Source organism: Acipenser ruthenus, chromosome 3, assembly GCF_902713425.1.
Source record: "Acipenser ruthenus chromosome 3, fAciRut3.2 maternal haplotype, whole genome shotgun sequence".
In the NCBI taxonomy this organism is placed as follows: domain Eukaryota; kingdom Metazoa; phylum Chordata; class Actinopteri; order Acipenseriformes; family Acipenseridae; genus Acipenser; species Acipenser ruthenus.
Genome location: NC_081191.1, coordinates 34,606,631 through 34,628,022, shown reverse-complemented (window position 1 = coordinate 34,628,022; position 21,392 = coordinate 34,606,631). Strand labels below are relative to the sequence as shown.

Here is a 21,392-nt window from a genome sequence, read left to right as displayed (position 1 = left end):
GAGCAGCTAGCAGGCTGTACAGCATATCCATCAACCAGGAAACAGCCAGAGCTGTAGCCGGGTGACCCCAGGAGGATTGTATCTCAAAAAGAAAAAATGGGTGCACTGGGGGAACATGGGAGAGGCAGCAGGCTCATCATCAAAGCTCTCATGTATAAGCCAGGGCACTTGCAACACCGCAGTGGCCCTCTTAATCAGTGGCAGAAGCTCTGCTGACAGGGAAAGCTTAACCACAGGGGATGTGCTGTCTGACTCCACCTCCTCAGAGGGGAATGCCAGTTCTTGTTTGCCCACCTCCTCAGAGGCGGTGATGGACAGCACATCATCCTGCTGCTAGTCTGTTCTTGTAGTCCTTTGGTGGCCCAAAGGAACAGGAGGCATCAGGCAGCAGCTCTGTAAGCACAGTTCCCTGATGGGAAACAGTTGCCCAGAGTTTCTCCAGCTGTTTGGAGTCCGCTGATCTATTTGATCAGTGAATCTTTCTCTTCCTCTTCCTTGGAGAAGGAGAAGGAGAGGCAGAGGAGGATGAGGAAGACCATGAAGACAGCTTCCTACGTGGGCTTTTTGCCTGTGCACGTTGCCTGCTCTCCCTTGGCTCAGAGCTGGATGAGGATGCAGCCACCTCTAACAGAGGATGATGGAAGAGTGCGCTGCCCTGGTGTAATGGACACTGAGCGCTCTGTAGAGCTGCGAGACATGTTTCTCCAGTGTGCACTAACAGAAACTGGCACAAAACTCACAGAAACTGAGAGAGCCTTTTTGGTGAGCTTATCCTCAGCTGGCAGCCTGGCCTTGTATAAATCGCAGGAATAAAACCCAGACATGATGCAAGCAGCAATGCAGTGTACAGTACTGTATAACTGCTGCCTCAGTCTGCTCAAGTAGCAATGCCGCTGTACAGTAATGCACTGCTAAATCCATCTCAGTTACATATGTGAGCAGGAGGATGATGGGAAATGTAGTTCTGAGAGGTCCATGCGGGTACATGGGAAGCCATCTTGAAGCAGGGAATGCAATTTAAAAGTTTAAAAAAGTGGTCAAAATGTAAAAATAATAATAATAATAATAATTAAAACAATACACACACCTTACATAAACAGTTGTAGCAACACATGGGACCATGTAATACAATAAAATAAAAAGGTCCTTGTGTGCCCTTTAACCCTTTGCATTCCATTTATTCAGCGCGTGTCAGGCGCGTCAGGTCCAATGTATTTTCACACGCGCAGTTTATTTTAGACGCGCTGTTTAAAAGTATTTCTTTTCACAGTAAAACAGGTTTAAAAGGCACTGCATATCAACAGGACACTCAGTAATGCATCTCCAGCACCGCCCCACCCCTCGTTCACTATATTTTTCAAATAACTCGTAATAATAGTACATACCGATAAATCATCTCTTGATCACTCGTTTTTATCACCAAACTCCTCAATAATGCGATCCAAGTCGTTATTTTATTACTATGACATCTCAAAAAAGCTCTGCAAATGTCTGTGATATTCTCTGAGCGCTGGATGCGGAAGCAGCTATCTTGTTTGTGTATGTCCGTGTTATCTATGTGGTGTCGGGTCTATCAGTATTCATGAGATATGCCCCCTTTTTTTCCAGCTTCTCTCGGCTCCTATCGGTCTCACTCGGCCATTGAATGGTTTTCTCGGCTTTTTCCGGAGAAAAAACGACTAGAGACCTGTTTTTTGCGTCTTTTTGATGATGTCGGACAGGGTCCGACATAGGACCGTAAAGGGTTAAGGACTCTTTTCAAGTGGATACATTGTTTTACAGTTTTTGTTATTGCCCCATAAGTTTATTGAGCCATTGTGCAGGTACTGTGCCACTCTTGTTCATGCTTTACCTCGGCTGGCGCGGGTTCGGGTTCGGGTTCGGAGCCCCGGCACCACAGAGGCGCTGCTCTCCCCACTCTGCAGGCTGGTCTTCAGCACGGCCTTCATATTCTCATGTTCTGCTGCGTCCTCTGCATACTCCAGGCCCTGGGGCTGGCTCAGACTGCTGGGTGTGTTACTGGAGAATTTTCCTGACTGTGAACAACAGATAGTGAGCAAATAAGTTAATCGGGGCATTCCCATATGGGCTTCATCACGTGCCTTCTAAAATGCATTCTAATCTTCAAACTGTTAAAGGACCAACAGACATCAAGATGCAATAAAGACCAAACTGTGACATGTCACTAATCTAACCAGGGGATTCCGAAAAGTCATTTTTTGTTATTTAAGTAGTACACTTGCAACTAAGGATAGTGTGTGTCTGTGGGGAGTTATAATAAATCACACAACTTTTCCCATATTGAAACAGTACGTGTCTTTTTCCATCACAATCACACAGCCCTTTTGTAAGAAAGGTACAGACTGGTAACATGAAATTAAGCCTCATGTCACTGTGTATCACTGCCTCGGTCACTTTACCAGTTGAAGGTAAAATCTGAAAGATGCACACCACAGAAGAACAAGGTTTGTGAAAAGCACACACATACAAATCTGTGCCCAATGTAAATGTTTTGAGTTGTATTTTTTTCTTCCTGGTTTGCATTAGCTATGCACTGAGGCCTTGAACCTGAAAATCCTGCAGCTTGTCCTAAACCGGGTTCATGGTTCAGTTTTTCCATTAAAATTCCTCACCTGATCACATGCCAAACAGCACCCTGACAAAAGTTAATGTGCCATTGCAGCTGGAAACAATTGAGTATGGTCACATAAACTTCACTGGCAAATTACCTGAGGATTTAAGCTGTCACAAGCTGATACATGTGCCTTCTGGGCTAACTCTTTTTGAAATAATGCCATTTATCCAGGCGTGAGGTTAAGAGGTGACTCCCCTATGAGCATTAAATGCCCTCTTGCTAAAAATCAGAGCAAGGGACCTCTGGGACTTGGGTTACACCTGGGCTACTTAAGAACAGTTTCACGTTTTCTTTTTGCAATCACTTAGACATGGATTCCATTACAATTTTTCCAGCAGATATATCTGTCTCATTGTGATGCCAGGACCCCACCATTTCCAGTATTAAATGTGAATGGAAAATCCCTTACACGACGAATCTGGCTTGGACGGGCAACAGGCTGGTATTATACTTGCCCCAGAGGAACAAGTCATAAGCGCAGATCATAATAATAGGGTATGTTAACAATGGCGTCACAGTCTAAAAAACAACATATTATTGCATCATCGATGCCTTATGCCTCTATCTATATATCCCATGAAACTAAGACTATATTTAACAGACTTGCATTATGTACAAGTCAATAGGTTAATTTAAATAAATGCAGGATACATAAAAAAGTAAGTGCATGCTGTGTAGACACATTTTTGGCCTTCAGATTTGGCGATCTCAGAAATCCATTATTTTCCCACCTGCAAAACCTCTGAGAAGTGTAACCTCCCTCTGGTGGGGAACAAGTGGCTGATAAAGTTACTTATCCTTTCCTTAACCCTCAGAATCACGTTTATAGCCGAGAGCTATTATTAGGACGCGATTAAAATGCTACCTGACAGGATTAAATTCCACATCTAAAGTACTCCCTAATGAGAATCATCTGGATAAATAAGTGTATGGTGTTTATTTACAGAGCCTCTGGGTAAACAGCCACGTTTTGGAAAATGATAATATTATTGCTGGGCAGCACACCATTGGGGAATCTCAGGGAATCTCTGCAATCTGGGTGTGGAATATCGTCTGGAGATGAATGGCAGGTTAAACCTTTTACTTTTTTCAGTGAAGTTTTCACTTTACTCACTAGTACAGATGTATCTCACTCACTAGCAACTTTTCAATCTGAAGGTGGCAACTAATATCAATTGGCAACCTAAGATAAAACATGCTACCTATGACTTTTAGGTGTGTGTAAATGTAATTTAGTGCACACACATGCAGGGATTCTAATAATGATACAGGATTTTCCATCCGCACATTTATCATGTCGATGTAACATACTGAATTAAACTCACAGTGTAAGTAAGTATAACATGCAAACTAGGGTCAGCTGTACAAATAAACGTAGTTATAATAAATCATCTTTAGTTAAAAGAAAGCCAAAAGTATATAACTTGATTACACAATCATTATAAATATGAGTACATTACAGATAACTAAACCCTAAAGTAATGTTATACTTTCATTGACTTTGGTCAGCAATGATGAATAGGGACTGGCGAACAGCTATTATTAAATAGACAAGGATTCACGGTTCTGCACAAAAAGACAGAAATTTGCCAAATAAACACAGCAATAAACTTGTTCACCCAGCATGAAAGCAAGCAAGCAAGCAAAAAGTGTGAGCTTATTTTGATGCCCTGTGAAGTGTTTGAGGTTACCACTGCAAACATGCAGAAGAAAAAACAACAGGTTCTCATGGCAACCCTACCTCGCAATCATCTTCATCATCAGTCTAGAGGGGACAGGAAGCAGAGAGGAAACGGAATGAGGCACAGGAAGTGCATGTGGTGAAAATCATGAGAGCAAGAGGCAAATGAAAGAAAAGACAGTTGTACAGCAAGAGGGGAGATGGTATGAGAAAAGTTTCAGACCAGGCCAGTGTGTAGACTTCAGCACAGTTTAGAGCAACTAACCATCTTGAATTAGATATTATTATTATTATTATTATTTATTTCTTAGCAGACGCCCTTATCCAGGGCGACTTACAGTTGTAAACAAAAATACATTTCAAGAATTACAGTACAATACATTTCAAGAATCACAGTACACAGATATACATGTTTATTTTTTCTATTGTGCAAACATCAGATGTTTTCTTTTGCACACAGTGATTAAATTGGGGGTGATCTGAACTCAAAGAAGGCTTTTGCCAAACCAAACACGTCCCCAACAACGAAAACTTGATCTAAGATTCATCAGATTTAAGATAGCTTAACAAGGTATTTGACAAAAATCTCAATAGGTAAAAGGTTTAATAATTTAAATGGCGCAAGCCACAGTTATTTGGAAACCTGATTGTGTGCCTCATTCTGAATCAATCAGTTATTTACAGTACCTAAATAAATGATACCGCAATAAAGGTTTATCTTTTTCTATCTGCTTCTGATGGTTTTTAAATGTTTTGCACACTTTAATTTGGTAAACCTCTTGATTAGGTTCTTATCACCCCTGTGCACGATTTCCGGTATCATGCTTTAAACTTGTGTATTAAGTACCCCTTCTCTTTCTGTGAGACTGCCAAAGAAGTCAATGACGATCTATAGTGAGCTATGGTGGTCTTTGATGCAAGCATGTTGATAATGACTTTCATTCACTAAGGGTCTTGGATAACTTCACACCAATGACCACTGCCAAAGAACTCTCTGTCCTGGTCTTTACTGCTTCCCAAACCCTCCAACTCTGTCCACGTACAAAGTGAATTAATATATTTCTAACCAGCTATTAATGGACTCTGTTTGTTTGGTATGATTACCATTATAGTATGCTGATGGGCTCCTTAAAATACTTTGCCTTAATCAGCGATATATTTGCGGCCTGAGGATTAAAGTTTTTCAGTAAAAATTCTAGTGAGAGCGCAGGATAGATTTGGCAGTCCCACTCAGGAAGGAGTCGAGGAAGTGAACTAAGGAGTATTTTTTTTTCTTTGTAAGGCCACATTTGTTCTCAATTATAAGCTATAATTATTAGCAATTTTTACAGAAGAAAACTCAAAATGCAATTTGCGGAATCAATTTCAAAGAGAAGTCACTGGGATATTATCATCTTCCCTGAGGAAACCTAACCTTTTCGAAATGAAACCCCTTTTAAATAATCTTGAAAGGGTATTTATGACTGGAGAATTTCACTTTTTATTGAAATGGATATGAAGCAAAGTAAGCAGGCTAAGTTAAAGTCCTTTAACTACTAAGAGAACTGGCTACATGTGTGGTCATTATCTGACAAATATAGAAAAGCTGTTGGTCGCAGTTTACTTGCTGATTCTATTAATGTTTTGCAGTTTCCAGTTTGTCTCCTTTGTGGAAGCACCACTGCCTAACAGCACTGGAGGCAATCCAGTAAATCCATATACTGAATAACTATAAGCTAACTGAGGTTGAGATTTGATCGCTCCAGAGTCATTACCATAGGATTACCATTATTAATAGTCACATTCAATGAATTTCACTATTAATACAGTACTTCCTTAAGGAGAAAAAACTCAGCTTTTGTTTTTTCTCATTGTTTTGCTCTTGACCTTTTGGGGGTTTTCTTATACTGTGGCTCAGGTGACACTTGAGTTTCCCTTATATCCTTTGAGACTACAATTCAGTAGTTTGGCAACATGGGCCATAATTCCATGAAGCAAAGGTGTGGGGTTGAGTTATGATATTATAAATGTACCTTACTGAGGCCCCAGATAGAGTAAACTGTAATACATATATATGCCTTTAGAAAAGCTCTGTGGTGTGGTCTGAACTTGTATTTTACAGATTTCTATATCGGCTCATTTGTGTAAAAGGGGGAAAAAACGTAGCTGTAGCATCCATCTGATCCTATTACTGCACTGTGTACCATACCATGACCTGAAGTATCTAGAGCCTGGAATAACAGATAAAGCCCCTGCAGCAGAAAACAATTAGGCAACAATTCGCAGTCGAGACTTACATCTGTGATCATTTTGCCCCTGGTCTTGTTCCTCTCCCGGTGGTTGGCCCGTTTCTGTTTCTGCTGCAGCACTCTCTCGCGGGTGGTGCGGTACTCCAGGGCAAACTCGCTGATGATCTTGCAGAACTTGTTAATGTTCACCTCTCGGATCGCGTAGAAAGGATGGCCCATGAACAAGAGAAATGCATGGAACCTGGTTCAAGAAACAGTATTACTTTTTATTTTATTTTTTTTATTTTATTTGCATTTATTGTTCTGGCTAGGGTCCCAATTTTGTTATGGTAATGAGACATATAGGTTCACACTTAAAGACTTTTTTTTGTAGACTGCTGTTACTTGCAGTTAGATAACAGATGCATGTGGATGCGGATATCATTTTAAATAAATACGCAATATTTATAATGTTCACATAATTTGATTACCATGGTGGGATCGAGTGTGACATGTAGAAACTCCCTTTTAGTCTTTTAGTGAATTCCATTTCCACAAATATTGAACAAGTTGGCAAATGGTAATGACTATAACAATGCAAGGTCTACATCTCCTTGGTGTGTACCTATTAATTATCCTCCTGTGCACAATCTTTAAAATGATGATCCTTTCTGCGCAGTCCTTCAGGAACTCGGACATCTTCTGCTTCAGGGCTGGCTTCATTTCATGTTTTGCTATGACCTTCAGGTGATCCCAGGATGCTTTGCACCTCCGCTCCATTTGACACAAGTTCTCCTGAAGCTGTTCAAAGTCCACCTGTATATCAAGACAAAATTGCATTATTAGATGAGTTATTACCATGAACTGTTACATGCTTAGCATTCTAGTAATCTTTCTGTCCTCATGTTCACACACCTTTCTTGGCTTGTGCAGGATCTTAATCTATCTGAGACCAAATGGTTGGAACTTAGTACAGTGATGTCCATGCACCCAGTTTCATATACAAAATATACTTAATAAAACTATCAATTCTATTCAACAGCCCTGTAAATAGCTTAGTGTCTGTAATTAAAATGTAATTACATATGAACAAGTGTATGATTTACTATTAAATTCAAGTGAAGTAAAAATGAATTCAAACTTAACCATTACACACAAACATCAATTAATTACGAATAAGCACATATTTAAAATACCACCAATATGGGAAATAATTTATGCTTACTTCACAATAATTCAATAGGTCATATTTTTGTTAATACATAATTATAACTGAATTGTAACCTACTAACCTGTTTGAACTCTTTACCCTTCCCTGATGTGATAAATAACATTGACATTTATAAATATTGAAAAACATTTGCAGAATACATTGTAATGGCAGGCAGAAGTGTGCCGTGTCAGATAGAGTATATGTTTCTCTGCAACAGTGCTGAATTACTGGATGGAAAACAAAAAGGAAATCTGACAATGGCTCATAAATTTTACATTGATGTCAAATCATGGTTTATTGTTCTTAACTCAGTCTGTCAGCACACTGGCTACTTCAAAATTGCCTGTAATGTTTTTCCGTAGTCCGTTGTCCTTGACACACTCTTGTGGCAGATAAAGTGACATATAATTTGCAGCATTTTCTGAACCCTGGCAAGGGGAGAAGACCTGGTTCCAATGCTAACTCTTCAGCCATTGACTACAAAGCCTTGTTAAACTTGTTGATCCTTTGACTAAGTACAGTACAGGGCTAGCTTGTTAAAAGGCAGCCTTTTATACTGCTGAACTGGTTATAAGGCGAGCTCAAGTCTTTCCCATAATGGCATTTCAAATGCATTCTCATTGTTAGGTGGAACACAAATAGCACAGCATCTGAATGCCTATTCTGACAAAGCAACACACATCCTCTGACTGCTCTTAAATTGCAGCAGTTTCTCAGGACGACTGTTCTATTGTTAGTTATGCTTATTACATTTTTTTGCCTCAAAATGTTGGCTTTTGTGTTTTTTATGCCCAAGAAAGGTAAGGGGCAATGCTACTGCCTACAGTTCTGCGAATGCACCTCAATCCTGACTTATGCCATTAAGTTTTGGACCTCTTTCAAGTGGGGACATGAACTGAATTGTGTGTTGATTATGTGATGTGGGGTCAACTAGGGGCTAAACTGAGACCACCAAACACATTTTACTTACCACCTTAGCATTTTAAATCCAAGCCTCCAGAGGTGACAGGCATTAAAACCTGGTAAATTAAATGTCTTTCTTTTCATTTCATCTCTATTTAAATGTGTATCTACTGCATGTCTCATGTATGCTTTGCTTCCAATACTTCCTTTTTGGCTGCCTCACCTAGTAAGAATGCTATTAAACCATGCGAGAAAACAATGCAGACTGGATTTGGGGCATGATGTAGGTAATTTGTGACATTAGTTCTAGAAATAAATGGTAGGCTTGCTCTGGGAATGCTATCTGTGAAGATGTTCCCAAGCCTCTGACATCGCCTCAGCTCCGTGTTTATCTAAAAGCAGACTCAACAGACCCCCACTGTTTATCCTCCTATGTAAAGCCAAACTAAAGACCCACTATTAACTGGGAGCTACTCAAAGACTGGCTTAAGAGGAAAGATGGTAATGAACTAATCTTGAACAAACAAAAAAACAAATACAAAAACCTAACCGCTCATTACTGAGTTAATTATTCTCAATGTTTTACCATTTGGCTTTCTTTTTTTTTGTACCCATGCAACATTTGGAATTTTAAATACAGCCCCAGCAGCGTTCTTTCAGAAGGAGTTAAAAAAAAACAAAATAAAAAAAAAAGGTCTCCCACAATCAACCACATGCTGATCTGATTGTAAGCGTTATTTGTAATTTGGAATTGGCAATTCATTCACTTCTACATTATTACAAGGGTATGTTTTGATGTGGGACATGAAATCCCTTCTTCCTGCCATAGGATTACAGCCAAGGAGAGCACAGACCGAGAAAGAGGGAGAGAAGAATGGAAAAAATAGAGGGGTAGAGGAGACAGAAAGAAAGTGCAGAAGAAAATTATCAAAGATTATACAGGAAGAGACTGAGAAGGATGAAAGTTGCCATCGTTACATTATTTTGATAGTCACAAGTCTACATTGCAGTTTATGGGTTTCTGTGGTGCCCTTTTAGGAAATACAGGGTCTGTGTTTGCTCTATATTTATCTTGGATGACATAACAAGAGCTCAGCTAAATGGCTGTCTCGAAGGCTTCTAAACTGCTGTATATTCAACCTTTTTTTCTCTCCTATTTGTTCAGTCTCCTGTACCCATGGGAACAGCTCTCATGGCTGGCAGTAAGTAAGGAAACAGTTTTAGATGCCTTAGCAGGTATTAAGGGCAGCAGTGTGGGGTAGTGGTTAGGGCTCTGGACTCATGACCGGAGGGTCGTGGGTTCAATCCCAGGTAGGGGACACTGCGGCTGTACCCTTGAGCAAGGTACTTTACCTAGATTGTTCCAGTAAAAACCCAACTGTTTAAATGGGTAATTATATGTAAAAAATAATGTGTAAAAAATAATGTAATTGTATGTAAAAATAATGTGATATCTTGTAACAATTGTAAGTCACCCTGGATAAGGGTGTTTGCTAAGAAATAAATAATAATAATATTATATAATTATCTCCATAACAGAACTTGACAAAGTACACCTTGTCTTGCCTGCTGGATGGATGAACCTCATCCATAAATTCAAAACACACCTCATAATTCAAAAGTAAAGCTATAATAAACAGTCCTAATGAACACTAATGAAGGAATTAGTCGGAAGGTTTTCTGCTTCACTACAGCTGCCTGATTCCAATGACCTAGCTTCAGGCTTCATACCGACGAACATCTCAGTAAACTGGAAAGCTGCCTGTGGCTAAATATAACCTGCATTTGTGCCCCATACCAAACCTCAAGACATATGTGAAGTGCTCTTCAATTAGAAATGCTGCAAAAAAGAAAATATATCAAATAAAAAACGTGTTTGTTTTGCATACATCAAGGGGTTCCACAGCATGTAATGCTGTCACAATATCGACTACTGATAATTTTAGATAAACCCTGAAAACATTCAAACCAGCTCTTTCTAGTAAAACCCAAACAAGCATGCAGCATACTTAAACACAATGTTAAGCAGGAACAGTTTAGCGGAATGCTAAATAAACAGTATAGCTGGTGCAGTCCGTGTCACAACATTTCATTATTAATTCAAAGCAGAGCCCTAACAAAAAGCAGATTCAGGATCAAAGTGAGAGCCATTCTCTGTGTACGGCATGATAGATTTACTACACTTTTAAAAAACAATAATCACAGGGTCAACCACAGTCATGCAAGTCCTGGTTTTATAAGGTCTGTCGAATACATTGTACTCAGACAGTCCTGGTTGTGTCCTACAGACTTACTGAGTTTTAAGAACAAAGGGTGATTTTAATTCCAGAAAGGCCAACGCACATTCAAAGGATTTAACAGGCCTGCCCCCTGCACTACTGGAATTGAAATCCAGGCCAAACACTTATTTATGAGATGTTATTTTCACTGTTGACAAGGTTCAAAAAATAATAATCTAGGAGGAGATTCACAATGCTATTTACTCCAAAGTGTCAAAAGCACCTTTTACATAATGGCCAATCTATTTCTTTTTGTTTGGTATCATTGGTTTATTATCACCCTCAGTGTATATGTAAATGATTCAATGTATAAAAATGCTCTTACTTTTGTCTCATGCTCTTACTTTTTTTTTTGCAGAATGCCATCGTTTCAAAGCCAGCTGATGTTACAGAACCTTTCATTAAGCCTATTTATGATCCTCAATGCTTTGCCATTCTGCCTGCTAAAGAAAGGTCTCGCAAGAGGCAAAACCAGTAGCTCAAGAGGAGCTCACTGTCAACACAGTGTGCATACTCTAGGAATTCAAGTTAACCATGTTATAACCCTATAGAACATATAGCTTGATAATGTACAGTACTTAAAAAGCTAATATTTGCTAATCCAAACAAGCACAATACACTAATTACATGTTTTCATTTCATCAGTTTTCATTTACTTTGGGCCCATAATTCCTAGATTCACAATGTACTTATTAGGATAACCAATTAGCCTTGCACTAGAAGTCTAACTTAAGACTGCAAACTGTTCTTCTCTGAACAGAACTGCACTGTAATTATAAATAGATCTGAAGTTTAATAAAAAACAAAAAATGTTTGCCTTTCTACCCTAAATCTATAAATATCTTTGCATGCTAAAATGATAAAGGAATGTCAGAACCCTAGCAAAGTCTAGAAAGCTGGCTCTTCAGAACAAGGACTATTATTCAATTGTAATTGTAATTAATGCAGGAAGTGCCGTAGTGCTTTTCTGACATACCTTGGCTGACCTTGTGATGGCCCCGATCTCTGAGTAGAGGTCTGTGCTGTCTGGGATCTTCTCCACCACTATTGTGCAGGTGTGATGCAGGAGAGACTGCTTGTGCACAGTGTCCTTCACCTCTGGAACTTTCTCAAGGTAGCTCAGCTCAAACCCTTTGGCCTTTAATTCAAAGAACATTATATGAAGTTTATGAACATTTTTAAATGCATAACATAAACTTGAGAAGTACAGCATGTTTTGCATGATTGAAGTTTGCATGCCACGTTGTACCAGTACTGGCAGTCACCACTGCTGAATTTTTTTTTTTTTATGAGAAAATGTATAACCAGAAGTAGATCTGTGTCCAAAATGAATATTATTTGGTGTTCTGCATGTAATGGAAAGGTATACAATGATTAGTAAGCAAGGGGTCTGGTTTGGGTAAAGGGGCAACAAATGCCCCACCTCAGTCATTCTTACAAATGGAGATTAGATAAGGGGGCATTCAGAACAGAAAATAGGAGGTACTTTTTTACACAGAGAATTGTGAGGGTCTGGAACCAACTCCCCAGTAATGTTGTTGAAGCTGACACCCTGGGATCCTTCAAGAAGCTGCTTGATGAGATTCTGGGATCAATAAGCTACTAACAACTAAACAAGCAAGATGGGCTGAATAGCCTCCTCTCGTTTGTAAACTTTCTTACCTATGACTTCTACATTTTAATGACAATTACTACTAAGAATGACATGGTGGTGGAGCTTCAAGTATTGTATTCTGCCTTTACAGATCAGCAGTGCTATTAGAGATTATGGCAACAGGAAGACAGTCATCATTCCTTTTAGTCCCTGTAAGGCTGCTGGGCTCTGTGCTTACTATTTCCAAACACCTGGGTACTAAGAGGCTGTCTAACACAGGTCTTCACAGTATGACAAAATAACCTGCTAAACAAATAAATGATGGATTGTGGAAGAGGCACCCCCTTCCCTTCTCCATCCCCGTGTTTTAATATGTACAATCTGGAAAACATATTAGTTGATGTTTAATAACATCTAATATGGAAAAATGTTAGCTAATGTTTTAACTTCAAAATCTTTTTCCATAAGAATTTGAAAGTGGGTAATTTACTGTCAACCGCTTGTCTTTATCACTAAATAATTTTCCACTTTACTTTGTATTATGCTGTTTGTTACGTGGAACAAAAGAAAGTGGATTTCTGTTTTCTTTTCTTCAATTTTTTTCAAACGGCAAAACAGTTTTTAGAAGTACAGTATTAAAGTGTTGCAGAACCACCCTGTAAGTTTACAAGCATGCATTACATTACCTTTGCTAAATGTATTAAAGAAATTGGATGTTTTAGAGCAGATTTAAAAAACAAAGCTTTTTTCAGTTCTCCCAACTAGATCTGGACAAGAACATGCTGTACCAGCCTGGGCTGAGTTGGGATTTATTCCTTGCACAAATCCTTTGCCCACTGTGTTTCACTTTCCTGGAATGTTTGTCAAAAATATCATGATAGCTAAAGTTTTATTTAGTTGGCGTTTTTCTGTTTAATGAGAATGTGCACACAAAGACTAAATAAAATAAGAAACTAGAACCTTTACTTACATTTGATGCATTTAGAAAGTTACCGATTGTAAGTAAAGTAGATAAGATGTGCCTTAGTGTCTTATTATTTTCTAGCTGGTCCATCCCTTCTTTCAAGTCTTGGAGGGGCTCAGCTACTTCCTGGAGATGGAATAAAGATGACATTACTTATATGACACATATAGGACCTAGTTTATGGCAACTTTCCTGTATCAAACTCCAAGCGTCCCCTGGTGTGCCATGCAGTGGCCTAAAACCTAGCCTCCTGAAACCATGTTCCAAGCCACAAAGTGGCTTCATGTTCCCTCAGCTTTAGAGTTTGTAAGAGAAAGTGTACCAGTGTGTTCTGATGTTAAAGTGCCATCAGGTGCTCTTCAAAGGCTACTTAGAGGATGCTTTATTTCAGTACAATAAACCTTTCTTTTGTAAAAAAATATGGCTAGTATTGTTCAAAGGAAAGCTATATTACAATTCATTTTTACAAGTTTTTTTTTCCACAATTAATTTTCATTAATGATTTGGTGGAATGTTTCAACTTTATTTGAAATCATTCAAGTCCAGGCTGATACCCAGCCAAGCATTAAATGATTACTAGTTCAGGTAAATTACTTCTATACAGTTTAAAAAAAAACAGCATTACTTAAAAAAAAAAAAATGTTTTGTGTACTTTTTGAAATGGAGTGGAAGTTAAATGATTCAGAGCTACATGAAGTCACCTTCTCTGTTAATTCGTAGTCCATTTTGAAGGCCCAGAGCTGGAGCCTGGCGGAGAGCTCGCTGATGGAGGACAGAGTCAGCAGGAATTGTTCCGCGCTGCCCAGGGGAATGTCAGGGGTGGCTAGCTGGGCTTCCTGGATCTTCTGTTTCTCCTCCACCGTTGGAATCATGGTTAAAATTTTCTGAAAATGTTCAGAGAATTTGCTAAGTTGACAAAATTATTGATGAATAATTATGATTTTTTAAGGACTAGTATTTTCCTTATTTATTTGAAAGAAATTGGAAGTGAATTCTGTAAATTCAGGAGAAACAATAGTACCTGACCTAGAGATGTTTTATGTATGTGGAGGAGAGTTAATAATTGAAACTTGCCCTGGTCAAGATTTACTGTGAGATTAAACCAAAATGGTTCACAGACCATCTATGATACAAATAAAATCAAGTGATCAAGTTTCTTTTTTAGAATGAAATATAAACTTCACATGGAAAAAATAAACGTGGCAACATAATAACGATAAACTGTAAAATACACAATGAACATAAAAACAGATTCATGCATTTTTGGTGTTTGGCAGAAAACAGAAAGTTAGGATTTAAATGAACTATTTTATTTCACTGTGACATGATTGAATTTGCCTTCTTTTGATTAAAAACCTTTGGTGCCAAGGAACACATATTTTTTTTTGGTTTTGCATACAAGTATTAAAGGCAAAGGATTACAGATCACACAAAGAATCCATACAATTAACAGTTTTGTCCCTCAAAAATCAGTGTTTTTTTTATAAAACATGTAGCTTGTAATATATATATGGTCTACAGTGTTTCATATAAAAACAGCACAGTTTATTGCTGTTCTGGAGATGCAGAATAAACTGCAGAGTAATCTGAATTGATAACTTCATTAAAGTGTTGTTATAAGGCATCAACGCTGCAGTAGCAGTGGAATTAGTCTATAATCTTAGTAAGACTTCACAATTTTTTTCATAGTTAAACACAATCAAGTTGCAGTTGTTGCTATAGGTGCTGAGGCTGTAGCTGTTGGGGAACTAGGCAGTAGGTGTTGCAGTGCTGTTTGAGAACCATTACCTGTACAATCACGATCAAGGCAAATCCAAAACACTGGCTGTGATGGTGGAACCCAGCACCTGGGTTAAATACTAAAATATAATTTATTATTTTCAAAACGTACCTCAATGCCTTCTTTATTTAAGGCATATTCATCGAAGTTGAGAATAGCGGTCTTGATTGTCCTTGGAGGGGGTAATACTGTCATACCGATGTTAATGGCATTGCTTCTTTTTGAGTCAAGAACAATGATTTCCTGTCGCTTCCCATCAGCGGCGGTTTTCTAAAACAGGGAAAGGAAAACCCAGAAGCAGCTGTCAGTATGGGAACAGGCCACAGAAACATTCAGAACAAATGGTTACCACATTGGAGATGTTTGTATGCAACGGACATGTGTACATGAGGCTAACGTAGCTGTTTGAAGCACGCATGGCAAATGCCTGAACTTCAAAACATAATCTGAAACACTGCAGAATATAATATTTTTAAAATGCTTGACAAACAAAATATTTAGTTTGTAGTGCACTGCCTAACCTGTCTGACAAATACTGTTATCACTGGCACTTTTGGCTCTAGCTCATCTGTTGCCAGGTAAGTATATGGAAATATTAAATGCACCTATCTGATTTTACTTCCCAATCTGCCTGAACCATTTTTTATGCCACTTGCCCAGTACTGCTGAACAACCCCCTCCCCCGCAGTCTGACTTTGGATTGGTGCAAGTGGATAAAATCTCTTGCAGCTATCTGTCAGTCCTTTGCACTGTATTTGTTGAAGTTTGCAATGATGAAAATGTTTAATTATTATTATTATTATTTATTTCTTAGGAGACGCCCTTATCCAGGGCGACTTACAATACATTTCAAGAATCACAGTACAAGTAATAATAGAATTAAGAGCAAGATAAATACAATGACTTTGGTTCTAGAAAGTACAAGTATGACAAAATACGATTCAATAACGGAGCAGATAACAGTGTCAGTGCTAGTTACATCAGGATATAACCATGGTGTAACGATATGCTTGGTTTAGAGTGTTTTTAGCTGGCTTCTGCCATTTCTTTTAACCCTGTTGCCAAGCCCCCAGCAACAAGTTTTGTTCAGGACTGTTGTTTTAGATTTTCCTTACAATTTGTAGACCCATTAGAACTTAACTGAGTCTGTGCTGCATGTACCCAGCTTTACTTTGGACTGGGCTAAAGCTATAAGGCGGCAAAAAAGCGTACAGAGACTTGCATTAGGAGTGTGTACCATATCCACACTGTATACTTTACAGTCGTGAGTGCCTTAGGCTTTTTCCGGCTCTTGCATGTCAGCCAATCCGCACTTCTGTACCGGTCTTGCATGTCAGACAATCAGCGGAATACACTTCTGTAGTGTTAACTCGACTATATTTGCTGTGAAGGGAGTTCAGAAAGTTTTAATGTATTGTAGAGTTTGCCACTACAGGAAAATGTTGTTTGCAAGCTCAGTGGCAAATGGCAACATTGTGTTAATACAAGAACTAGCAGTATGTTGCTGGATGCATGACAGGACACGGGCAGACAGCCCTGCAAATTAATTTTCCCTGTAGTTATAATGTGTGCATGTTCTGCACCGGGACTGACCCCTCGCCAGCGTGGGAAGGGTGCACCTGGTGGGAGGTGGGGTTAGGAGATGGGAGATTGTGACTGGTTGCTGATTAAATGTTGCAGTTGTGGGGTGGCTGTGGGCTATAAATATTGGGAAATGATAAAGTGTAGTGTACAAGACTGTTTTGTTTACGCTTTTTATTTTATTGTGTGTTTTGGTGCATACCTCCTTTTATTTTCTATCCCTCCCTACCCAGTATTTTTCTTTGCCATAGCAATAATATTTTGCTACAGTATTTTAAAATGGAGTATTTTCTGAAGAAGAGTATTGGAAACGGTAGTAATGAAGGGAAGAGAGCGGCAATGCAAGAAAAAGAAGTGCTGACAACAAGGATCCGATCAGCAGCAAAAAACCAAGAACCCGAAAGTATGATAAAAATATTTGGAATACAGTTTTACATGGTTTGGTTCTGAAGAGGAGCCACGACCACAGTGTGTGGTGTGTGGTGAAGTGCTGGCTAAGGAGAGTTTAAAACCATTGAAAATGTTGCAGGACTTACAGACAAAGCATGGTTCTCTTCAAGGGAAACCTATCGATTTCTTTCAGTGAAAGTTGACATAGCTAAGGGGCCAGACGAAAGTACTCAAGTTGGCGGCTACAACTAACGAGAAGGCTTTCCATGCATCTTTTGCTGTGTCACACTGGATAGCCAAAACTGGTAAACCCCACAATATTGGAGAAACGTTTTTTCTACCATGCGGCAAGCAGGTGGTTTCGATTATGATGGAACAAAGTGCTGCCAGCCAGCTTAATTCGCTTCCCCTGTCTAATGACACTGTTGCCAGGCATATTCACAATATGACTATTGACCTGTATGAGCAAGTGATCATCAAGGTAAAGCAAAGTATATATTTTTGCTATTCAATTGGATGAAACAACTGATGTGTCAGGTGCTGCTCAGACTACTTTAGATTTGAAGATGACGGGAAACTCGAAGTGGAATTTCAGTTCTGCCGGCCATTGCCTCAGCATACAACAGAATAAAAACTCTTTGAATGGTTTTGTCTCCGATGCCGGCTTGGAATGGCAGCGCTGTGTAGGCATTTGTACTGATGGTACTCGTGCCATGACAGGAAAAAACAGCGGGTTAGTCAGAGTGCAGGCTCTTGCACCACAAGCCAAAACAAAATGCAACTGGTTCTGAAACAAGTTCTCGATGAAGCTATTCACATTGTCAACTTTATCAAGTCTCGTCCAACAAACGTCCGCCTGTTTGGAGTTTTGTGTGATGAGATGGGAGCTGAGCACCATGAGCTACTTTACCACACAGAAGTTCGCTGGCTGTCACGAGGCAAGGTGCTTAATCTTAATCAAGGTGTTTGTTTGAGCTCAGAGAGGAAGTGAGAATATTTCTTTCAGAAAACAATTCTCCGCCAGCCATAAAGCTTGTAGATGCTAAATGGCTTGCTTTGCTAGCTTACCTGGCAGATATTTTTGATCGCTTGAATATCCTTAACATGTCACTCCAAGGACGAGATACATCTGTCCTTACTCTCATTGACAAAATCGAAAGTTGGATCAAGAAGCTGGCCTTGTGGTATGATTGCATAAATCGTGGCAGTCTGGAAGCATTTTATTTATTAGATAACTTTTTGGATGAGATCGCCTTGTTAAAGAGAGACTTACAATCCGTTATCGCCAGCCACCTGGAAAGCCTTCAGCTACAGTTTCGAGAGGTGGATTAGAAACCCCTTTATTACTGAAGCAACTGCAAGTGCTAATTTGCCACTTACAGCAGAAGGACATTGATGGACCTTTCTTGTGACGAGACACTGAAGCTCAGATTTCCTCAGCAACCTCTTGCTAACTTTTGGATTTCTGTGCAACAAGGATACCCAGCTATCATCTGAGGCTCTGAAAGTGCTCATGCCTTTCCTGTTACCTACCTTTGTGAATCTTTCTGCACTCAGTTTACAAAAAACAAGTACAGGACCCACCTCACTGTTGAAGATGACCTTGGCCTTTACCTCAGCCACACGGAGCCTCGTTTCAAGCATTTGTGTTCATCCACGCAAGCTCACCCCTCCCATTAGGTAAGCAATGTAATTTTTTAATAATGTATTATTATTATTTTTTATACTGTTGGCTGTAAAAATTGGCAATTGTTATATTTTAGTTTTGTTGATATTGCCTTCTAATGCATGTTTTTACTTATCAATACTAACTATTCTGCAGTAACACAGGGCAGTGGGGTTGCAAAGCAATTTTTATAGGTAGAAGGAGTTCTCGTTGCAAGTTTGTGAACTGATGCTCTACAGTCATTTGGCACAAAACATGTTTTAATTCATTGTCTGATTAGGTCTCTAGGCCATAATAAAAAAATAAAATAAATACATAAATAAATAAATAAATAAATAAATAAATAAACTTTCCTGGATCCTATGTATCTGCTGCTTGTAAATGCATCTCCTAAAACTGCAGATTCAAACATATGTAAAATGATTAGTTTCTTTTCAGCTGCAGCTCGAAAATGTGTAATAAAATGTTGGAAAAATGAACAAACACCTCCAACAGCTATGTGGTTTGGACTTTGTTTTCAACAAGTCAATATGGATAAAACATTACAACCATGCAACAGAATCAACAAGGAAAAATATGTGGATGTTTGGTCAGTGACTTACTGATACTGCACCAAATAGTAGGCTAAATTATTCCTTATACAGGTAGCTGAGATTGAAAGCGTCAGGAAGACATTGCTTTAGCTCAGAACACCCAGCATGCTGAATAGGTTGTATTTGAGGATGTCCCAGTCTTACACAAAATACAATTAAGAATAAATAGCTAGAAAAAAGGATGTGTAATTAGTACTGCATGACTAGACAATATTTAGGCTATATGACAGATGTATCCATATAAAATGATGTTGTTGTCTAAAGTGTGTACCTACAGTATGTATTGACCTGCTCATGAATAAAGCAGACATATGAAGTAATGTAATGTGGCTGGATTTCCAATTTGTTTTTTAGGGATATTTCATGTGAACCTGTTTTGAAAAGGCTGCATGGGTTTACTCTGCTTAAACTCTTCCAAGAGTTATTACCCAACTTGTTAACTACTTATACACAGTACACTGTCACACATGCTGTGAGTTAATCTTTTACACTCAATAAAGAGCAGCAAAGATACTGGGGTCAATAAACCATTTACACCAAAGAGTTATTTTCTTTGAAAGGAGAAAAACTCCCAGTGAAATTACTGTAAACAAGTAGGAATCAAAATCAAATTAGGCCTTCTTAAGTTGTTCATTTCTCATTTGGAGACATTAAGGGCAGCAGTGTGGAGTAGTGGTTAGGGCTCTGGACTCTTGACCGGAGGGTCGTGGGTTCAATCCCCGGTGGGGACACTGCTGCTGTACCCTTGAGCAAGGTACTTTACCTAGATTGCTCCAGTAAAAACCCAACTGTATAAATGGGTAATTGTACGTAAAAATAATGTGATATCTTGTAACCATTGTAAGTCGCCCTGGATAAGGGCGTCTGCTAAGAAATAAATAATAATAATAATAATAATGAACAGGTGTTTTTTTCCCCTCTTACAATGCTATTGGTGCGAATACCACACTACAGTAAAGGGTTTGTGAACTTCCCCCATGGTATTCAGACTGCAGGCACCACACCCATGCAAGCTTTAAATGGTGTTTTTCAAAAATAATTTTGGGAAGTCTATGAAAATAAATTATACTCAGGCACAGATGTACAGTATAACTCGTTCAACTTGTCTACATGGGCCCCCCTCGGATGAATGCCCAGGGCAACAGAAGACCAGCTTATGCCAATATTCTGCCAACATGCTTTGTCACGAAAAAAAAGTATATAAATAAAGACTAGCTTACTATTTTTACAAGAAAACTTTGCTAACTACATTCATATGGGAATGCAATTTTACAAGAAAGCACCGAGCTACAAGCAGTTGAAATGAACTTAAAGTTTGTCTTTACTGTCAGCAAATCATTATATATTTTTATAGAAGACTAGAAATAATACACCCAATGTTTCTTTGATGTTTGTTGCTACAACTGTTTAAATAATACCTGTAATTTTCCTTTTCATTGTTAACATCCTGGCAACTTTTTACACTTATACCTTTAAAGTCTGTTTCAAAGCTCTTTTCAAAATGGCTGCTCTAGTCCACTGATAGTGTAAGGATTATTGCCCACATTGTCAAACAGGTAACACAAAAAATAACGATCCATGATGTGGTATGGAAAAGAAAAGCCAGAGCACGTGTTATGTTCCTGCACTGATTTAGAGGACAGATCTCAAACCCCAGTGCACTAGAGCAGCCATTTTAAAAATAGCTTTGAAACAGACCTTAAAGTTTTAGTTGTAAAAAGTTGTCAGGGTGTTAACAATGAAAAGAAAAATTACAGGTACGTTATTTAAACAGTTGTAGCAACGTGTGAGGACGTGTAACACAATATGTTTTCAGAATCCCGCTACTTATTGTTTAAGGGTCTCTCTTTGGAAATAAATACATAAATAATTCCCCCAGATGTACAGTGTTGGAACCAATGAGCTA

At 38.8% G+C, this 21,392-nt stretch overlaps 1 protein-coding gene across 10 annotated transcripts in view; it reads right to left on the bottom strand.

Annotated features, from left to right (window-relative positions):
- The window catches only part of LOC117394649 (FH1/FH2 domain-containing protein 3-like), a 262,112-nt gene that overhangs the window by 11,539 nt on the left and 229,181 nt on the right, over positions 1 to 21,392 (bottom strand). For 8 of the 10 annotated variants that reach the window (XM_059012819.1, XM_059012823.1, XM_059012824.1 and 5 more), the window contains 8 exons: positions 15,368 to 15,526; positions 14,178 to 14,360; positions 13,483 to 13,602; positions 11,895 to 12,056; positions 7,149 to 7,339; positions 6,593 to 6,785; positions 4,377 to 4,400; positions 1,853 to 2,036 (listed from right to left, as the gene is read on the bottom strand). In XM_059012819.1, coding sequence (XP_058868802.1) covers positions 1,853 to 2,036; positions 4,377 to 4,400; positions 6,593 to 6,785; positions 7,149 to 7,339; positions 11,895 to 12,056; positions 13,483 to 13,602; positions 14,178 to 14,360; positions 15,368 to 15,526 — 1,216 coding nt within the window. The remainder of the gene's footprint in view (positions 1 to 1,852; positions 2,037 to 4,376; positions 4,401 to 6,592; positions 6,786 to 7,148; positions 7,340 to 11,894; positions 12,057 to 13,482; positions 13,603 to 14,177; positions 14,361 to 15,367; positions 15,527 to 21,392) is intronic. The other 2 variants (XM_059012820.1, XM_034920795.2) reach the window with 1 other exon arrangement.